The sequence below is a fragment of the Fukomys damarensis genome, unplaced genomic scaffold (assembly GCF_012274545.1).
Source record: "Fukomys damarensis isolate Sample0158 unplaced genomic scaffold, DMR_v1.0_HiC HiC_scaffold_16, whole genome shotgun sequence".
Taxonomy (NCBI): Eukaryota; Metazoa; Chordata; class Mammalia; order Rodentia; family Bathyergidae; genus Fukomys; species Fukomys damarensis.
In genome coordinates, this window is record NW_022900928.1 from 72,265,099 (window position 1) to 72,282,420 (window position 17,322).

General features: G+C 38.8%; 1 protein-coding gene across 2 annotated transcripts; it reads right to left on the bottom strand.

Moving 5' to 3' along the window:
• Positions 1-10,377: 10,377 nt before the first annotated feature.
• Positions 10,378-16,070, bottom strand: LOC104854708 (olfactory receptor 145). 2 transcript variants are annotated; one of them, XM_019205899.1, is made up of 2 exons: positions 16,041-16,070; positions 10,378-11,298 (listed from the first exon to the last, which is right to left on the bottom strand). In XM_019205899.1, exons 1-2 carry the CDS (start codon positions 16,068-16,070, stop codon positions 10,378-10,380), a joined length of 951 nt encoding a protein of 316 aa, XP_019061444.1. The 2 variants fall into 2 exon arrangements, with proteins under 2 accessions (XP_019061444.1, XP_010611593.1); XM_010613291.2 differs by lacking the exon at positions 16,041-16,070 and having other exon boundaries at positions 10,378-11,316.
• Between the last annotated feature and the right edge of the window lie 1,252 nt (positions 16,071-17,322).

Genomic DNA, 17,322 nt, shown 5'->3' on the forward strand with positions numbered 1-17,322 from the left:
CTAAGTACTTTGCATTAGGGCAATAAAAATGAAGACTTCAGGTTGTATCATGAATTGATCAGAACACAACCATTATAGGTTCAAGAGAGTTTAAGAGGATAAACTTCTTTGCAAGACTTTTCATTGAAAGCCCAGGGCACCTTTCTCATTCAGGGCTGCCTAAGGAGATGTTTCCCTAAGTTCAACCATGTAGGCTCTCAGAGCCTACTGTAGTCATGGTCTAAGGGGTCAGTCCTGCTACTGCTCCAGCCAGAAGCTGATCTTAATGCCAACTATGTGGTGCTGGCTTTTCAAGCATGCAGACCACAAACATGACAAAGGGATAGAGGTTTCTACCAGATATCAGAAGAAGGCCTGAGAAGCCAGGCAAAAATGTATGACAGGGTCACATCTTCTGCTAAAAGCCTTTGCCAGGGCAAGGCTTGAAGCTTTGAGAGTAAATCCAAAGCTGCAATGGAGATCAAGAAAGTTTCAAATACCAGGAATATGGAATGTCAACTAAGAAAAGTGGCAGGCAGTGAGCACAGCCAGTCCAAGAAAGAACAGATGAGCTGCAAGAGGCAAGACCTTAGAGCTCACATTTCACCACAACCTTCTCTGGGTACTGGACATGGACCTGTAGGATGTAATGTTTGTCCTGTTGGATTTTGGTCTTCCTTTTGTCTGATTCACTTCACTGTGCCCTTATATGTGGGAAGTATTTGACTTTCTTTTTTTCTTTTTGCAGGGCCCGTACCTAGTAATTTGCCTTGAGCTTCTGAGGATACTACAGACTTATGAGCAATGCTGGAATCATTGAGATTTGGGGAAGGGATTAGTGCATTTTCAGTTGAGTGAAAGATAGTTATATCAAGTTAAGTGTGACAATGATAATATTGTGTGTATTTGGAGATTTAGTATGATTCAAGGAAATGTGATTAGGTTTCAAGTTGACAAGGGATGGAATTGTACTGTATAACCTTGATTTTTTGAGCTGGCTGAACTAAGAGACTAAAAGAGAAGTAATTTGATGGTGAGGGCAGCTGAATGGTCTAGCAGGAGATGAGGCTAGCTGGAGTCATGGGGGTATGACATGGAGAACTGTATCTGCCTCTAGCCCCTTCCTCTCTTGCTCTTCCTGAATCTCTACTTTTTGGATCAGTGCCATGAGTTGAGCAGCTCCCTTCCACTGTACTCCTCTGCTATAGTGTTCCTGCCTTGGGCTCAGGCAGCCCTGAACTGAATCCATGAGTCAAAACATCTCCTTTAAATTGTATGTGCAGGCATTTTGTTCCACAAAGGACAATTGATTAATACAATATTTAATCACAATGTCAGCTGTTAACATGTTTATGGAATTACAATAAAATTTTTAAATTATACTTAATATGATTACATCTTGAATATATATACTATCCTAACTACTACATACATGCAAATACAGAACACTATTCTGAAAGAATATATACCAAAACGACAAGATCTAACTAATCTTTTTTTTCAAAGTTTATTGGTATATTTTAGGTATACAGTACAGTTACATTCATCATTGGGATCTTGTACCTTTACATGACAGATCTTGGTTCTCAGTTTTTCCCCATACCCATGCCCTCCCTTCACTCCCTCCATCCTGCCTATTTTCAAAGACTTTTGTTTCCATTATTTCCTTCTCTCATATTTTTTATTTTCCCTTATTTCCTTTCCCCTACCCTTCCCACATCCCCTACACCTTTAGCCCTTTTGCTTCCTACTTCAAATTGTCAGTTATGCAATTTGGATCTTATTTACACTTTTAGTTTTTCACACCAGAGAAACTATTCACTCTTTACACATGTGTGTCTTATTCATTTCACTTAAGAGTATGGCCTCAATATGCATCCATTTTCCTATAAATGATTCTAGTTTCTCCTTTTTTGTTTGTTTAGTTTTGGTTTTTCTTTATTGTTTTTGTTGATTTTCTTTTTTTGAGACAGGGTCTCACTATGCAGTTGAGACTGACCTGGAACTCATTATGTAGCCCAGGCTGGCCTTGAACTCACAGCGATCCTCCTGCCTCAGCCTCCTAAGTGCTGGGATTACAGGTGTGCACTAGTTTCTCATTCTTTGTGGCTGAGTAGTACTCCATTTCATAGAAAATCCACATCTTTATCCAGTCTTGAACTGATGGGCATTTGGGCTGTTTCCAAGTTTTAGCAATTACAAATTGTGCCGCTATAAACATGGGTGTGCATATATCACTGTGGTGTGATTCTTTTAATTCTTTTGGAAAGATGCCCAGCAGAAGGATAGCTGGGTCAAATGGAACCCATAGTCCTAGTTCTTTGAGGTATCTCCATATTGATTTCCACAGTGCTTGCACCAGTCTGCACTCCCACCAAACAATGGAGAAGGATTTCTTTCTCCCCACAATCCTGCCAATATTTGCTGTTGGTTGATTTCTTGATAGCAGCCATTCTTTGTCGGGTGAGGTGGAGTCTCACTGTTGTTTTTATTTGCATCTCTTGAATGACAAGTGATGTGGGACATTTTTTCATATATTTACTTGATGTTTTCACTTCTTTGAAAATGTCTGTTCATTTCAGATGCTCAATTTTGAATCAGGTCTTTATATTTGGGAGGCCTGATTTTTTTTTTTTAGTTCTTTGTATATTCTATATAATAGTTCTTTGAGGAGAAGCTGGTAAAAATTTTTTCCCACATTGTAGGTTGTCTCTTAACTCTGCTGGTGGTTTCTTTTGCAGTGCAGAAGCTTTCTAATAAGATGAGATCCCACTTATTGATTCTTTGTGCTAGTTCCTGTGCTACTGAGGATTTGTTCATAAAGTCTTTTATATGCCAATGTTTTCGAGAGTTCTACCTAACTTATCTTGCAGCAAGTTTAATGTTTCTGCTTTAACATTTAGATCTTTAATCCACTTTGATTTTAACTTAGTGCATGGTGAAAGTCAAGAGTCTAGTTTTAATCTTTGGCAGGTTGAAATCCATTTTTCCAACACAATTTATTAAAGAGGATATCTTTCCTCCAGTGAGGATAGTTGGCTCCTTTGTCAAAGGTGAGGTAGCTGAGTACACCTGGACTTGTTGCTGTATCTTCCAATCTATTCCACTGATCCTTGGGTCTTTTTCTTTGCCAGTACCATGCTGTTTTTATCACAGTGGCTTTGTAGTATAGTTTCAAGTTGGGGATTGTGATACCCCCAGTCATGTCTCAGTTGCCTAAAATGGCTTTTGCGATTCTAGGTCTCTTCCAGTTATAAATGAATTTTTGGATTATTTTCTCTAGTTCTGTGAAATATACTGTTGGAATTTCAATCAGGATTGTATTGAATATGTACAGCAGTTTTGGTAGTGTGGCCATTTTCACTGTATTGATTCTTCCTACCCAGGAGGAATGGATGTCTTTCCACTTTCTTATATCCTCTTCAATCTCCTTTTTCAGAGTGCTGTAGTTTTCAGTGTAGAGGTCTTCTGCTTCCTTCATTAGATTGATTCCTAGATACTTCACTTTTTGGGGTACTATTGTGGAAGGAATTGTTTCCTGAATTTAACTTTCAGTGAGTCTGTTAATTGTGTACAAGAAAGCTACTGATTTTTGAGTGTTGACTTTGCATCCAGCTACTCTACTGAAAGTGTCAATTAGGTCTAGAAGTCTTTTGGCAGAGTTTTTTGGGGTCTTCAATGTAGAGTATCATATCATCAGCAAATAATGACAGTTTAACTTCTTCCTTTCCTATCTTTATTGCTTTAATTTCTTTCTCTTGTCTAATTGCTGTAGCTAATGTTTCCGAACTACATTGAAGAGGAGTGGTGATAGTGGACATCCTTGTCTTATTTCTGATTGTAGCGTGGAAAGCTAACTAATCTTTAGTGGTGGGATCATGGGATTTTTTTAAAAGGCCTTGCTTATTTTTACATGTTCCATATCCTACATATTCTTACCACCCATAAGCATTACTTTTTCAAATTTGAGAAAAAAATTTAAAAATTAAAAATAAAACACTGCATAATTTTAGTATTTTAAGGTCTCACTATGTATTTGCTCAACTTGTATTTAGCACCTTCTGTATCTTCCAGGCATTAAGCTCCCTTCATGTGTTAGATCACCTAGCAGAAATTGAGAATATAACTTTAAATAAATATTTTCAAAATGTATTACTGAGCAATCCATTTAACAGTAGTTCAACGAATTTCACATAGGTCTACATTACTGATCTGGTTAGTTCAATGTATTTAAAAGTGAGCCAAATTTTCAGTGTCTTTCTCTTGACATTTGTTTTTGGCAAATTGTTTCCAAATGAGAGTAAATGTAGGAACTTATTCAGCTGAAAACAGCAAGAACTTGGACCTTGTACAAGGTGAACATGCATCACATGTGCTATTTCTTACACACCCAGACTAAGCCTTCTGGAAGGAGCTAGTGCTAAGGCTGTGGGCTCTGGAGTTACACAATGTACATTAAATTTTTCACTCTACTACTCATTATTTGTACAATCTTATACCATTTCCTTGGCTTCTTCAAGACTCAGTTTACCTGTCTATAAAATAGGGTCAATTGACTCATACAGCTGTAGAGAAGATTTAATAAAAATGTATGTAAACTTCATTGGACAGAGTAAAGCCTCAAAAATATTACTGTTAGGTTTTGAAGGACAGAAGTGCCTTAAATGTGAAATTATTTTCCACATATCCACTTTCGTTTTCAACTCATCAGTCTGAAATTTTTTTTGAAAGGAGCAGGGGAGAGATCAGAGCAACATACAGCATGAATACAGGAAGCATATGAGTTAAGCAGTCAGATTTTGAGGTCATATATTTTAAGCAGATGGGTCAAGCATTCATTTATCCATGCCATTTAAAACCAAACTGTGTGGGAAAAAAATCCCTGGATTATTTTTTCCTTTCATGAAATCCTGTAGTCACTGATAGAAATCTGAAGGAAACTGACAAGGGAGCAGGTAGCAAGTGGTGAGAAAGGACCGCAGACATTTGGGAGTCATCACCTTTTTGCCACAGTGATTGACCCATTCATAGACTGAAGTTATATTATTTTCAGAGAGGTATTCTGAGAGGAATAAATATTTAAACATATACCATACAAACATGAATGTTTTCCCATTAAATGCTTGATTACAAAGTCATGGTAAATACAGATAATCCCATATAGCTCTCATATCTTAATTTTAAATATGTCTAAACAGAACTAGTGCTGGGCAGGGAAAGTACAGAATGAGCCGGAAATGTGTCATTCTGCCAGAAAGTGATAATATGCTCAGAATCTGATGGAGATATAAAAAACATGGAAATCAATGTAAAATGCTTTCCATTTTTCAAATTACAGACAAATTGTGTATCAAAAGAAATGCTTACAATAATGGATCATTAGGTAAAACTGCAAGACTAGTCAATAATGATAAGGATGAATGAGAGCATGCGTGGGTGAGGCACAAAGGCCTTTCCTGACAGAGATGCAACTAGGAAGAACTGATGGAGCTAGAAAATTTCCATTTTTCAACTGAAAAAATGATAGTGGCAGGATAATTGATTCTGGCAAGAATCATTAGTGAATGCTAAAACTTGCATGTGAAAGTTTGAAAAGAAGCAAGATACTTTTCATAGTCTTAAAATATCACCCCACAATTGGCTTTCAGTTACAAAGGGGAAAATAGCCACCCCCCAAAATTACCAAGAAACTTGTATAGTTACAAAAACGTCCATATTACCATAGTCCCCAGAAGCAATTCTGAGAGAATACAGAACATATTTGTGAGAGAGAAGAAAAGTGAGATTTGCTTCAAGAATGCAGAACTGTGCCCAGCAAATCAGTAAAATAACTCAGGTTATAGTGTTGGTGATTTTTTTTCCTCAGTGTATTTATCTTTTAAAAGTAAGCATTAACTTTTAAAAGCAAGTATGCAGAAAGTACTCTGAGAAAAGAAAAGCCATTAAAAGAGAGTGATTCATATTATAATTGTATAATTTTTCTTCACTGTGCTACGTCTTTGATAATGGTTAAAAGGGAGAGTGAAAGTGAATTCTCATTTTTTAATATTTTATAAAATTTCCCTCAAAGCACTATGTTCAATTGAATAGCTATATAGAGTTCAACTATTTTATACAATGGAGAAAAGTGCAAAAAGAATAGAAAACTGCCTTACCAACATCCTTTCTTTGATTAACTTTGGTTAACATTTTAAATACCTTTTTTAACCTGGTTAACCAATGTTGACCTGGTTAAACATTTTAAATACCATAAACATCCACATATACATTTTAGCAAAAAAAAAAAAAAAAAAAAAAAAAGTGAAAAATATAAAAAAAAAAAAAAAAAAAAAAAAAAAAAAAGTTGAGAGTCAAGTTTCTGTTTAAACCACTAGGTGGCGTGTTCCCACAGTTGATGATTACAAATGACTTGGAAGTCTAAAATCAGGGCATCTGGTTGTTGCGGACACTGGGGTCAAACGCACATCCACTAATGCACTGGAAGAGAGATGTGCTTCCAGAAGAATGAGAAAAGGAAAGTCCTTCAATAAGTCAGATTTTAAAACTGAGAAATATTCTACCCTTGCAGGCAATACACACTTGTTAAATCTCCACCTTACAAGTATCAGGTACTTCGCTAGGGATAGAGGAAATACCAAAACAGACACTAGGGACTCTGCTCGTACAAGACTTATAGTCTAATTTGAGTTGGGGATGAGCATAGAAAGCTAAGCAAGCAATGCCCTACCTGTGAGCCTCGCTTCATTAGTTAGGTGTCAAGTGCTATGAAAAAACAAAGAAGGGGCATTGAAACCTAAAAGGGAAAAAGGAGGAGGATGTTCGAGAAAGGCACGTCACAACAGAATACCACATACCACACAGGCAAAGGCTTCAGAGTCTGATTTGCTTCCCAGGTTAAATGGACTACCATAAATCAGAGCAAGCCAAGAAAAAGCCACTTAAGAAATAAGGGATGAATATAAGGAGGGGGGAGCAAGGAAGAAAACAATGTTTAACTACTGTACATTAGATCGCTTCCATTTTTTAATTTTTATTTTTAATTATTACCTGTTTGCAGCACGTGATGATGACATTCCTCATAAACATCAGTACATGTATATAAAACACCTCAAATCTCTCTCCGTCCTCTTTCCCTCTCCTTTCTCCTCTTCCCTCCCCCTCCTTCCATTTCCATTTTTTACAAATAATTAGTGCTTGTTTAACACATAGATTCAGTAAATCTTTGAGGTTTTTCTTAGACTTAGGATGTATTCCTCTATAGAGAACTACCAAATTGCACTACATTTTGAGTTTTATTATATTTGTTAACCACACAGAATACATCCATATGATGGAATTTTAGGCAATCATGAAAACTGTCTGAAGCAAGAGACGAGAAAATAGACTCTTTCTCATGATGCACATTTCTGTGGCCAGCGCTAAGACTCCCTTGTCTTCACCACCTTCTTTCATTTTTAGTAACCAAGACCTTTCATGTGCATCTCTTCTTCTTTTTTTATTCATCAAGTTTATCAGTACATTTTAGGTTTACAATATGGTGACATCCATCATTGGAAATTTGTACCTTTGCATGATATATCTTGCTCTTATTTTTTTTCCCAATTGCCCTCTCCTCCCTTCAACCCCACCTACCCTTCCCTATTTACAAAGACTGTTTCTGTTTAGGGAAAGGAAAAAAATATAAGAAAAGGAAAAAATTGAAACAAACTCTTGTCTGCTTTTTATTCCTTTATTCATCCTAGCAACAACCTCCACTGCCTTTGTTTGTTAATTCATCTTCATCAGTAATATATTTCAAATGGTTTTTGCATGAGTTTGTAAAACAACAAAAAAGCTTGATTTTGTGAACATATAGGCACATACAAACACACTTGTACATGCGATGACTATAAAAACACACAGCAAGCAGCAGTAATAGACAATGGAGAAAAGTGCAAAAAGACTAGAAAACTGGCTTATCGACATTCTTTCCCTGGTTACGTTTGGTTAACATTTTAAATACCTGGTTTAATCTGGTTAACCAATGTTAACCTGGTTTAACATTTTAAATACCATAAGTATCATAATAGTCTTTTCAGGCTACTACAACAAAAAAAATCATATACTGGGTGGCTTATAAGCAACAGAAAAGTATTTCTATGGTCGTGGATTTTGGAAAATCAAACATCAATGTATCAGTAAATGCGGTACCCTACTCCTGACAGCTCGCTTTCTGGTTTACAAACAGTACCTTCTTATTTTGTCCTTTCCTGGTAGAAGAAGAAAGAAATCTCTCTTGAGCCTCTCTCATAATTCCACCAATTCCATTCATGAGGGTTCTGTCCTGGGACTTAATCATATCCCAAAGGCTCCACCTCCCAATACCATTATTACAATATGTGAATTTTGAGAGGATAGAACTACTCAGTATAGAACAAACATGTACTATTTAGTCAATGTAAAAGAAGTATACACTGTAAATAGAACACAAAACTAGAATATAAGCTGGTAGAATATAAGCTTTTTCATATAATCAAGCATAGGCCCAGAAACATGAAGCAATTTCCCAAGACCACACAATAAATTAGCAGAGCTGCTAATGATAGAAGTAAGAGGATCTGGCAGGAACGAAAACGGTTTTAGTGTATGACATCTAGTTCACTTAATAACCCTAGAAAGAGATGAACAGTGCTCAGCAACATCAAGTAACTTGCTTAAAGTTACACAGCTTTTGGGTAGAAGCTGTGATTCAAACTTGATTTGACCCTGCTGCTCGCTAGTCGCTAGTCTTTCTAAATCTTCATGTCACTCTGCCCTTCTTCCTACCCTGGTCACCTGGATTCTACAGTGTTCATTTATCCATTTTCATTTTTTTGAATTCACCTTACTGATCTTCACCATTCCCAAGGGCAAAACTATATATCCATTCCAAATAGAAGAGAATTTTTCTAAAGATAACCCTCTATGAGTATTTCACTGCATTTCATGATATTACTTCATTTAAAAAGTTACCATTTATGATTTTCTTTTAAACCCAAAGGTACTTCTGTCTCTCTTTAAATGGTACCAGTAGCTCGTGGATTCATGAATTTGAGCTCAACCAGCCTGTCTGCCCTTTACTAGGAGTGTATTAGAATTAAAATGCATATCATCCACTCAAAATGACCAAAAAATATATAATGAGGGAACTATGTGCACAGGTTTAGACAAAATGAAGGTTGAGATAAACCACAAAGGGAAGGTCAGGCTTGTTGGGCTAGCAAAAGCAGTGAGACATTTGCTATCTTACCACAAAGTAAGGCAGTGAGCAGTTACTGTAACTTAGTAAGAAATGAGACATTCTGTTACTGCCACTGTGGCCTACCTGTCAGGAAGCCCAGGAAACAAATATCACCACATTGTTCTCCTCCAGGTCTCTCATTTCCTCTGCTGAGGATGTCATCTGCCTAACACCACCACCCCCCGCCAAAAAAAAAAAAAAAAAAAAAAAAAACAATTCCTATTAGAGAATTCCTTCCCAAAGCTAGAGATAAAGGAAGTGCTAAGGGACAAAAAGCTGACCTGAGAAGGAATTTTTAAATGCCCCCGTGTAGCCTCCACTCCATGCAGCTCCACAAACATTCAGTGTGCATTTCCTCTACTTGTGGGCTTCTCTCTGGGGCTGGCCTGATACTGAGTAGCATCACAGAAATCTGTGATTCTCAAGAATTCTCCAGATTGTGAACTGATCACGCTGAGCTGCAGTCTTCGCTCTGACTTTGAAAACCCAATTTGAAATCAAGAGAGCAAAGATGTACAAAATAATTTTCAAATTATGTCTGTTAGAGCCTTGACATTTTCTGTAAGTTCTTGTAGTCAGAATTATTACCAAATCCCTGAATGTACAAGTCTCTGAGCTCTACACCACTGCTTCAGGTGGTACAGGCTCAGAGCTCTTGGTCCTAACACATTTCTCCTACACTGCAAAACGCTTTAAGAATTTCTCTGGTCATTTAGCCAAGACCATCTCAACAAAATCCCATGCCTCCTACCTTCTTGCAAAAATGTGCTATTTAAAATTAGTCTTTGAGAAGCTGCATAAAATTTCTATAGACAGACCAGATTTTAACATCCTAGTCCCACTCACATTTGAAATGAAGTGTTCCAGGGCCTGAGGGAAAAAGAAAGTGAGCCACAATGGAAAGTAACAAGTGTTACAAATAAAGTCTGTGTTCTGGTCACGGTCTGCTGAGATGCTGACCTGAAGGAAGGTATACAGCCTGCATCTATATGAGAGACATAGATTTAGAGGAATTAAAGAACCCTAAAAAACAAGTAAGATGAAGCCATTTGAGAATAAGTTAAAATTTATTCCATGTAATATGCAGAGCCTGAATCCTTGAGGAGAGGGAAAAATGTTTCTTTCCCAAACATTGTCCCTTAAGAGAACATATTTCTGGTCAAGGTTTTTTTCAGAGCAACTTTGACATCCTTATTCCTCAGGCTATAGATTAAGGGGTTAAGCATGGGCACCACAATGGTGTAGAACAAGGAGGACACTTTACCCTGGTTCATAGGCAAAAGTGAAGATGGTTTGAGATACATGAATGCCCCTGACCCAAAAAACAGAGAAACAGCAATTATGTGGGAGCTGCAGGTGCTGAAAGCCTTGGACCGGCCCTCAGTGGAATGAATGTGGAGAATGCTGGAGAGGATTAGGGCGTAAGAAATAAAGATGGTGACTGTGGGCACACCGATGTCAATGCCCACAACAATAAAGACCACCAGCTCATTCACATAGGTGCTGGTACAAGATAGCTCGAGAAGGGGAAGGATGTCACACATGTAATGGTTCACAAGCTTGTCAGCGCAGAAAGTCAACCTCAGCATGCATGCTGTGTGGGCCATGGCCCCAGCAAAGCCCATGCCATAGACACCCAACAGGAGGAGTAAACACACCCGGGGAGACATGGCAACCGCGTACACCAATGGGTTACAGATGGCGACATAGCGATCATATGCCATCGCAGACAGGATGAAAGACTCAGAAATGACGAAGAACAAAAAGAAAAAGAGCTGAGCCATACACCCAGGGTAGGATATGATGTTCTTCTCTGAGATAAAGCTCACCAGCATTTTGGGGGTGATAACAGTGGAATAGCATAAATCTGTGAGAGACAAGTTGAAGAGAAAGAAGTACATAGGGGTGTGCAGGTGAGAATTCATCCCAATCAGTGTTATCAAACCCAAGTTCCCCACCACAGTGACCATGTAGGAACCTAGAAACAGGAAGAAGAGTGGCATCCTCAGTCCAGGCTGGTCCGTTAAGCCTACAAGGATGAGCTCTGTCATGGAGGAGTTCTCAGCTACCATGCTCAATGAAAGGCATTCTGCAGAGACAAAGAAAAGGCAGGGTGTAGGGAGGGAGAGACAGAGAGAGAGAGAGAGAGAGTGTCAATCATTAGTGCCCTCACAGTCACCTCACCAATTCTTGAGAATTTGTTTGTACCTGGCATCAAACTTGGGATCTTGTGCTTTTGAGGCAGGCGATGGAACCACTGAGCTAAATTCCTGACCTCAGCACCGACGTTTTGAACTCCAGCAGAGAAGCCCTTCTCAAAGCTCAAGCACTTGGTCTCATCTTCCCCAGTGTCTCTGCCTCCTGGAAGACTCACTTGTCTCCATTTACAGGTACTACTGGGAAAAAGGACCTCAAAAAGCAGTCAAAGACTCTCTGACCTTTAATTTTGTCCCCTTGTTGTGTTCTTCTAGCCATACTTTTGTCTCAAGTTTATAAAAAAGAGGCCAATTTCTGGGAAGAGTTCTCTCAGTGGCTACAGCAAGCCTAACTGTGCACCTGAGTGCCCACCTCATGGTCGCTGTGGACAGAGCAGAAGGGTGAGATTGTTTTTCTCATTACCTAAGATGGAGACCTAAGAGGAGCTCAAGCCATGCACCCAGTGCAGCTACTGTAATCCTTCAGCTCAGAGTTTCCATGATAAACCTTGTGATCCATTCTTCTCCGCTGTCCAGAAAGATGAATGGCTGCGGAGCCTCCACAGATTCCTCCACTCTCTCTCCTAATTGATGGTCAGAAACTCCTAGGTGCGTCCAAATGCTCCCAGAACTAGGGAACAGGATGTATGACCAAAGCTTTGCCCTAAGGCTCTTCTCCAGCTTGCAAGGAGATGGCATTATTATCCTGGATTTGGGCACCTGGGGACCTGATTAGACACAGAAAGGCAGAAGTTCCCCAGGGATCATTGCCTTACACATTAATTTTTAAAAGAAGGAATTTTAATGTTCAACATCACTGGTCATTTGAGAGACACAGATGAAAACAACACTGAGATTTCACCTCACCCCAGAAGAATGGCTGCTATCCAGAAATCTACCAAGAACAAATGCCGGTGGGGCCATGAGGAAAAAGAAATCCTTCTACATTGTAGGTGGGAATGAAAACTGGTGCAACCACTGTGGAAATCAATACTAAGATACCTCAAAGAACTAGGACTAGAGGTTCCATTTGACCCAGCCATCCCTCTGCTGGGTATCTTTCCAAAAGAATTAAAAGAATCAGACCACAGTGACATATGCGCACCCATGTTTATAGCGGTGCAGTTTGTAATAGCTAAAACTTGGAAACAATCCAAATGCCCATCAACTGGAGACTAAATAAAGAAAATGTGGTTTTCCATAAAATGGAGTACTACTCAGCCATAAAGAATGAGAAACTAGAGTCATTCATAGGAAAATGAATGCATATTGAGGCCACACTCTTAAGTGAAATAAATAAGACACACATGTAAATACTGAATAGTTTCTCTGGTGTGAAAATTAAAAGTGTAAATGAGATCCAAATTGTATAACTGACACTGTGAAATAGGAAGAAAAGGACTAAGGGTGTAGGGGAAGTGGGAAGGGGTGGGGGAAAGGAAATTAAGGAAAATAAAACATGAGAAAAGGAAAAAATGGAAACAAAGTCTTTGTAAATAGGGGAGGCTGGAGGGGGTGAAGGGAGGGCAAGGGTATGGGGAAAAACTGAGATCCAAGACCTGTCATGTAAAGGCACAAGATCCCAATGATGAATGTAACTGTACTGTACACTTAAAAAGTACCAATAAACTCAATGGAAAAAAAGAATGAGAAACTAGAAAAATTTATAGCTAAATGGATGCACATTGAGGCTATAATCTTAAGTGAAATAAACAGGACACACTTGAATAAATACCAAATAGTTTCTCTGGTGTAAGAAACTAAAAATGTAAATAAGGTTCAAATAGTATAATTGAGAGTGTGAAATTGGAAGAAAATGGCTAAAGGGGAAGTGGGAAGGGGAGGGGAAAGGAAATAAGGGAAAAGAAAAAACATGAAAAGATGAAAAAAATGGAATCAAAGTCCTAGTAAATAAGGGAGGGGCCAAGGGGTGAAGGGAGGGCAGGGACAAGGGGAAAAAATGAGAACCCAGACCTGTCATGTAAAGGTACAAGATCCCAATGATAAATGTAACTGTATTGTTTGCTTTAAATTTACCAATAAACTTAAAAAAAAGGAATTTTAACCTATACTCAGTATTTAAATGGGCTGCTTAGAAATATAAAAATATTATTCAATTAACATCCAATTGTAATATGCAAAGCACTGTGGAAAAATAAATTTGCCATTTACTGAGCAAATAATACAGACCAAACATTGTTTCTGGCCTAGCAATATATGACTTCAGGTGCCAGGTTCCAATACCATTTCTCATGCATTGCTTCACGTTATCCTTCTTGCTTCTCCCAGCCTCCAAACGTCACCATACTGAGCCTGAACGTATTGCATCTTGATCCCCCATCACACAAATGGATACTGGATATTCTCTCTTTGTTGCTTTACCATTTTTCTAATTTCCCCCCTCCATCATAATAAAATGTATTTCTTCAGTGCTCCAGGGTCTCAAAGCCTTGCTTGAGTTTAGTGACTGTAATTCTCACTGTTGAAGGCATCATTAAGAAATTATCTAATTCTGGCTGTATAACTGAATTAGACAATTACCTATTTATTAAAAGTACATATCCTGCTGCTCAAGTGCACATTTAATAAAGCAGAATCACTAACAATGGGACTTTGTAATCTGCATTTCTCTTCTAAATCTCCCACTAGTGATCTAGATATTAATTAGATTCACTGATCTAATCTTCACACCCTATATTTTCTCAGGAAAAAATTTTGAGGCCACCCAAGTCACTGAGCTATTTGATGAAACAGTCAGGAATAAAACAAGAATCTCCACCATCTCCTGTTACACTGAAGCTCAGAAGAAATGTTCCCGCCCTCTAGTCAGAATGAGAGGGGGAGTGTAAGGGATAGAGGATAGCCTTGAAGGGACGTGCTGAGGAGATACTTGAATGCCATGACTGGAAACATACATACAATGTGAATCCATTGAACATCCTGAGCAGGAGGGTGACCTGGCCACAGCCGTCCTGAAGACCATTTAATCTAATGGGCTTTTACATGCCAATGAGTTGATGCAAGGGTCCCCCAAAGTGCTATATTTCACTTGTAATTCAGACATGATGCCTTAACTCAAAAGCATCAACTCTGAGTGTCTGCAATAAGATAAGGGACAAGGGATAGATTTTCAGAGCAATTACTAGATAAATGGAACAGAAGACTTTTCTAATCACACAATGCTGGCCCTGCCTTATGATTGTAGTTTCTTTAAACTGTACGCTGAATGATTTCAAGAGGCCCGTAGTTCAGATCCCACCACCAATCTCTTTGCATTGGACATCTTTTATGCCTCCTTTCATGTTACTCAGTATATTGGACTTCACTGTTGCTGTGGCAACAAGATTCATTAAAATATAGACAAACAGCAAGAGCTTCTTGACTACATATCACCTGCTTTCCAACCCTAGGACGTCTCCGTCATCACGATATGAAGAGTACGTGGGAGCTGCCATGCCATTCAGGTGCACTTGCAAACCAAGAATTGTGAAGGGGTTAACACCCCAGGAGCAGGGTCTCTTCTACTTCTCTAGTGACCCTTGCTTTCCAGTATTTCAAAGGGCCTCAGAAGGATTAACCACACATTTCCCATTAAGATAATCAATAAAATATTCTCGCACTGGTTGTCCACGCTTTCTTGCTTCATTCACCCTCTTCTCTCGGAGCCCTCAAATAAAAGCTGCCTACACTCAAGTCCTTGTCTCCAGCATGAGTTTTTGTGGAAGTCTCAGCTAAAACAGTATTTGGAGCAGGTCTGAACAAAATGTTCCTTTCTCCAGCTAGAAAAAAGAGGCATTACCCAAAGCTTTCTGGGTCAGAAAATTAAATACAAATCACTAAATTAATCCACTACCTGAAATTCCACATAACAGAGAGCTTTTGTGTTTTGAGCGTGCCCTGCCAAAATGGCCAAATATTGGGTGTAGGATCTCAAGTTATTATTAGTCAATGGGGATCAACCAAAAAACCTTGGTTAACCAAAAATTCCTGACACTTTGTCCTTAAGTCTACTGAAACTTGGCGTGTTACTATCCAGATCCCTCCTTAAACTATGAGAGAGGCAACTAGGTGTATTTAATCTTATACCCTTAAAACCAAATGTAAAACATGGCTTTCAGAGGATTTCCAAATATTAGTCTCTGATTCTCCATGTCCTCATCTACAAAATGGAAAAAAATGGAGATAATTCACAGGGTTGTTGTGAGGATCAAATTCAATCATGAAAATGGAAAATCTACCAGAAAGGCTGACACACAGAAAATACTTGGTGAATTTACACTAATAAATATAAAATATATTTAACTTTAGGTGGAATGAGAGAAGGCAAATTTTTGGTAAAAGCTAAGTAAAACTAAAACACGTGAGAGGGGCTGATGGGGGTAAGAGGAGGGTAGGCAGACCTCAGAGGAGCTTTGAAACAATGTTGTTGTTGTTGTTGTTGTTGTTGTTTTCCAACACTTTGAATGGAAGGCCTATTTTTGCCACTCAGCTGAATCCCAGACAGCTTCAGGGTCCTTGAATATTTTACCGTGTTCTTGCTCCCTGCCCTACCAACACCCTTGTGCCAACACACCACAAAGACCAAAGCTAAGTGAAGTTTCCTTTACACCTTCCAGTCTTCTTTTTTCTGTGTCCATTTCTAATCTCAGTAAAAATTGCTCTTATCTAAATATTCATAGGTCTAATGTTTGGTCCACTCTCCATTCTCTGCCAAAACCTGTTCTCAGGAAGGATTTCACAAATTCTTTGACCCACAGTCTTCTGAAACTCGTTAGGGCTCACCCACCCGCCACACCTTCTGCCAGGCATTTCTTTTTAATGAAGACAAAATCTTCAGCCAAAAAAAATAGATGTTTAGCACTCAGTTGATAAGAGGTACATTGTGGCGGGTAAAGCTTCAGGACTCATAAAACGGGCTAATAGTCAGTCACACTAACAGCCTCTTGTCCTCCACCTGGCAAGCTAATTACAACTCCACCAGTTGTGTGTGTGTGTGTGTGTGTGTGTGTGTATGTGAGAGAGAGAGAGAGAGGGAATTTGTTAGACACCAGCCCTTGCTATCCCCCTATATGTGTGATAGATTTCAGCTACTGCTTAGTTACAACACACTTCAAATATAAATCTTATAGATTTCTTACTGCCTTGGTGATTATAATACATCTTTGCTCTTGGTCCCTCTGCAATCAACTTGCAACTGAAGAAAACAAATCATTATTACAAACCTGACATAAACCCCATAGGAAATAGGCACCTTGGTGCACAAAAATAAAGAAGACTGAGACTTCATTAAAAGTTGATTTTTTTGAGAGCCAGAAATTTAGTTCAGTGGTTCCGCTGCCTGCCTCCCAACCTCCCAAGTGCAAAGACCTGAGTTCGATCCCTGGTACAAAAAAAAAAAAGTTGACTTTTCTCCAGGAGACTTAGAGGATTCTTGTTAAGATGATGGAATAACCAAGAAAAGTGTTTCAGGATTTATGTCACTTTAGAGCCTGTTGCCATGGGAACTATGTCTCAAAATCTCAACTGGGGCCTCACTAAAGTCATGTTCCCTAAGGAGCAGATGAAGCCCAAGGAGGAAGCAGCGTAGGAAGAACTATTCTTAACTCCACTCCTTTTGTTGCAGAGCTGCCCTCTTTCCAAAACTGAAATTTCTCTATGATGCTTCATTGTTTTATTTCTATTTTTTTCTTCTCATTACATTTACTTCTGTAATTTCATGTGTGACATGTGTAAAGGCAATATCAGGTATCTAAGATGGTGCTTTCACTTCAGAACTCTAGGCACATGAAGTCAGGCCCACGGACAACAACAATCGCCCCCTCCAAAGGCCAGAACAAGTTTTGTTAGTCATTGACCCTGACCAGACACAAAAGATTTCAACTGAATGGT

Bases quoted from the DNA above. Each gene is read 5' to 3' on its own strand.
- LOC104854708 (XM_019205899.1), bottom strand. From the start codon at position 16,070: ATGGACACAGAAAAAAGAAGACTGGAAGGT. The intron at 11,299-16,040 runs GTAAAGGAAACT...ATGGTAGCTGAG, and splicing joins AAAAAAGAAGACTGGAAGGT to AACTCCTCCATGACAGAGCT.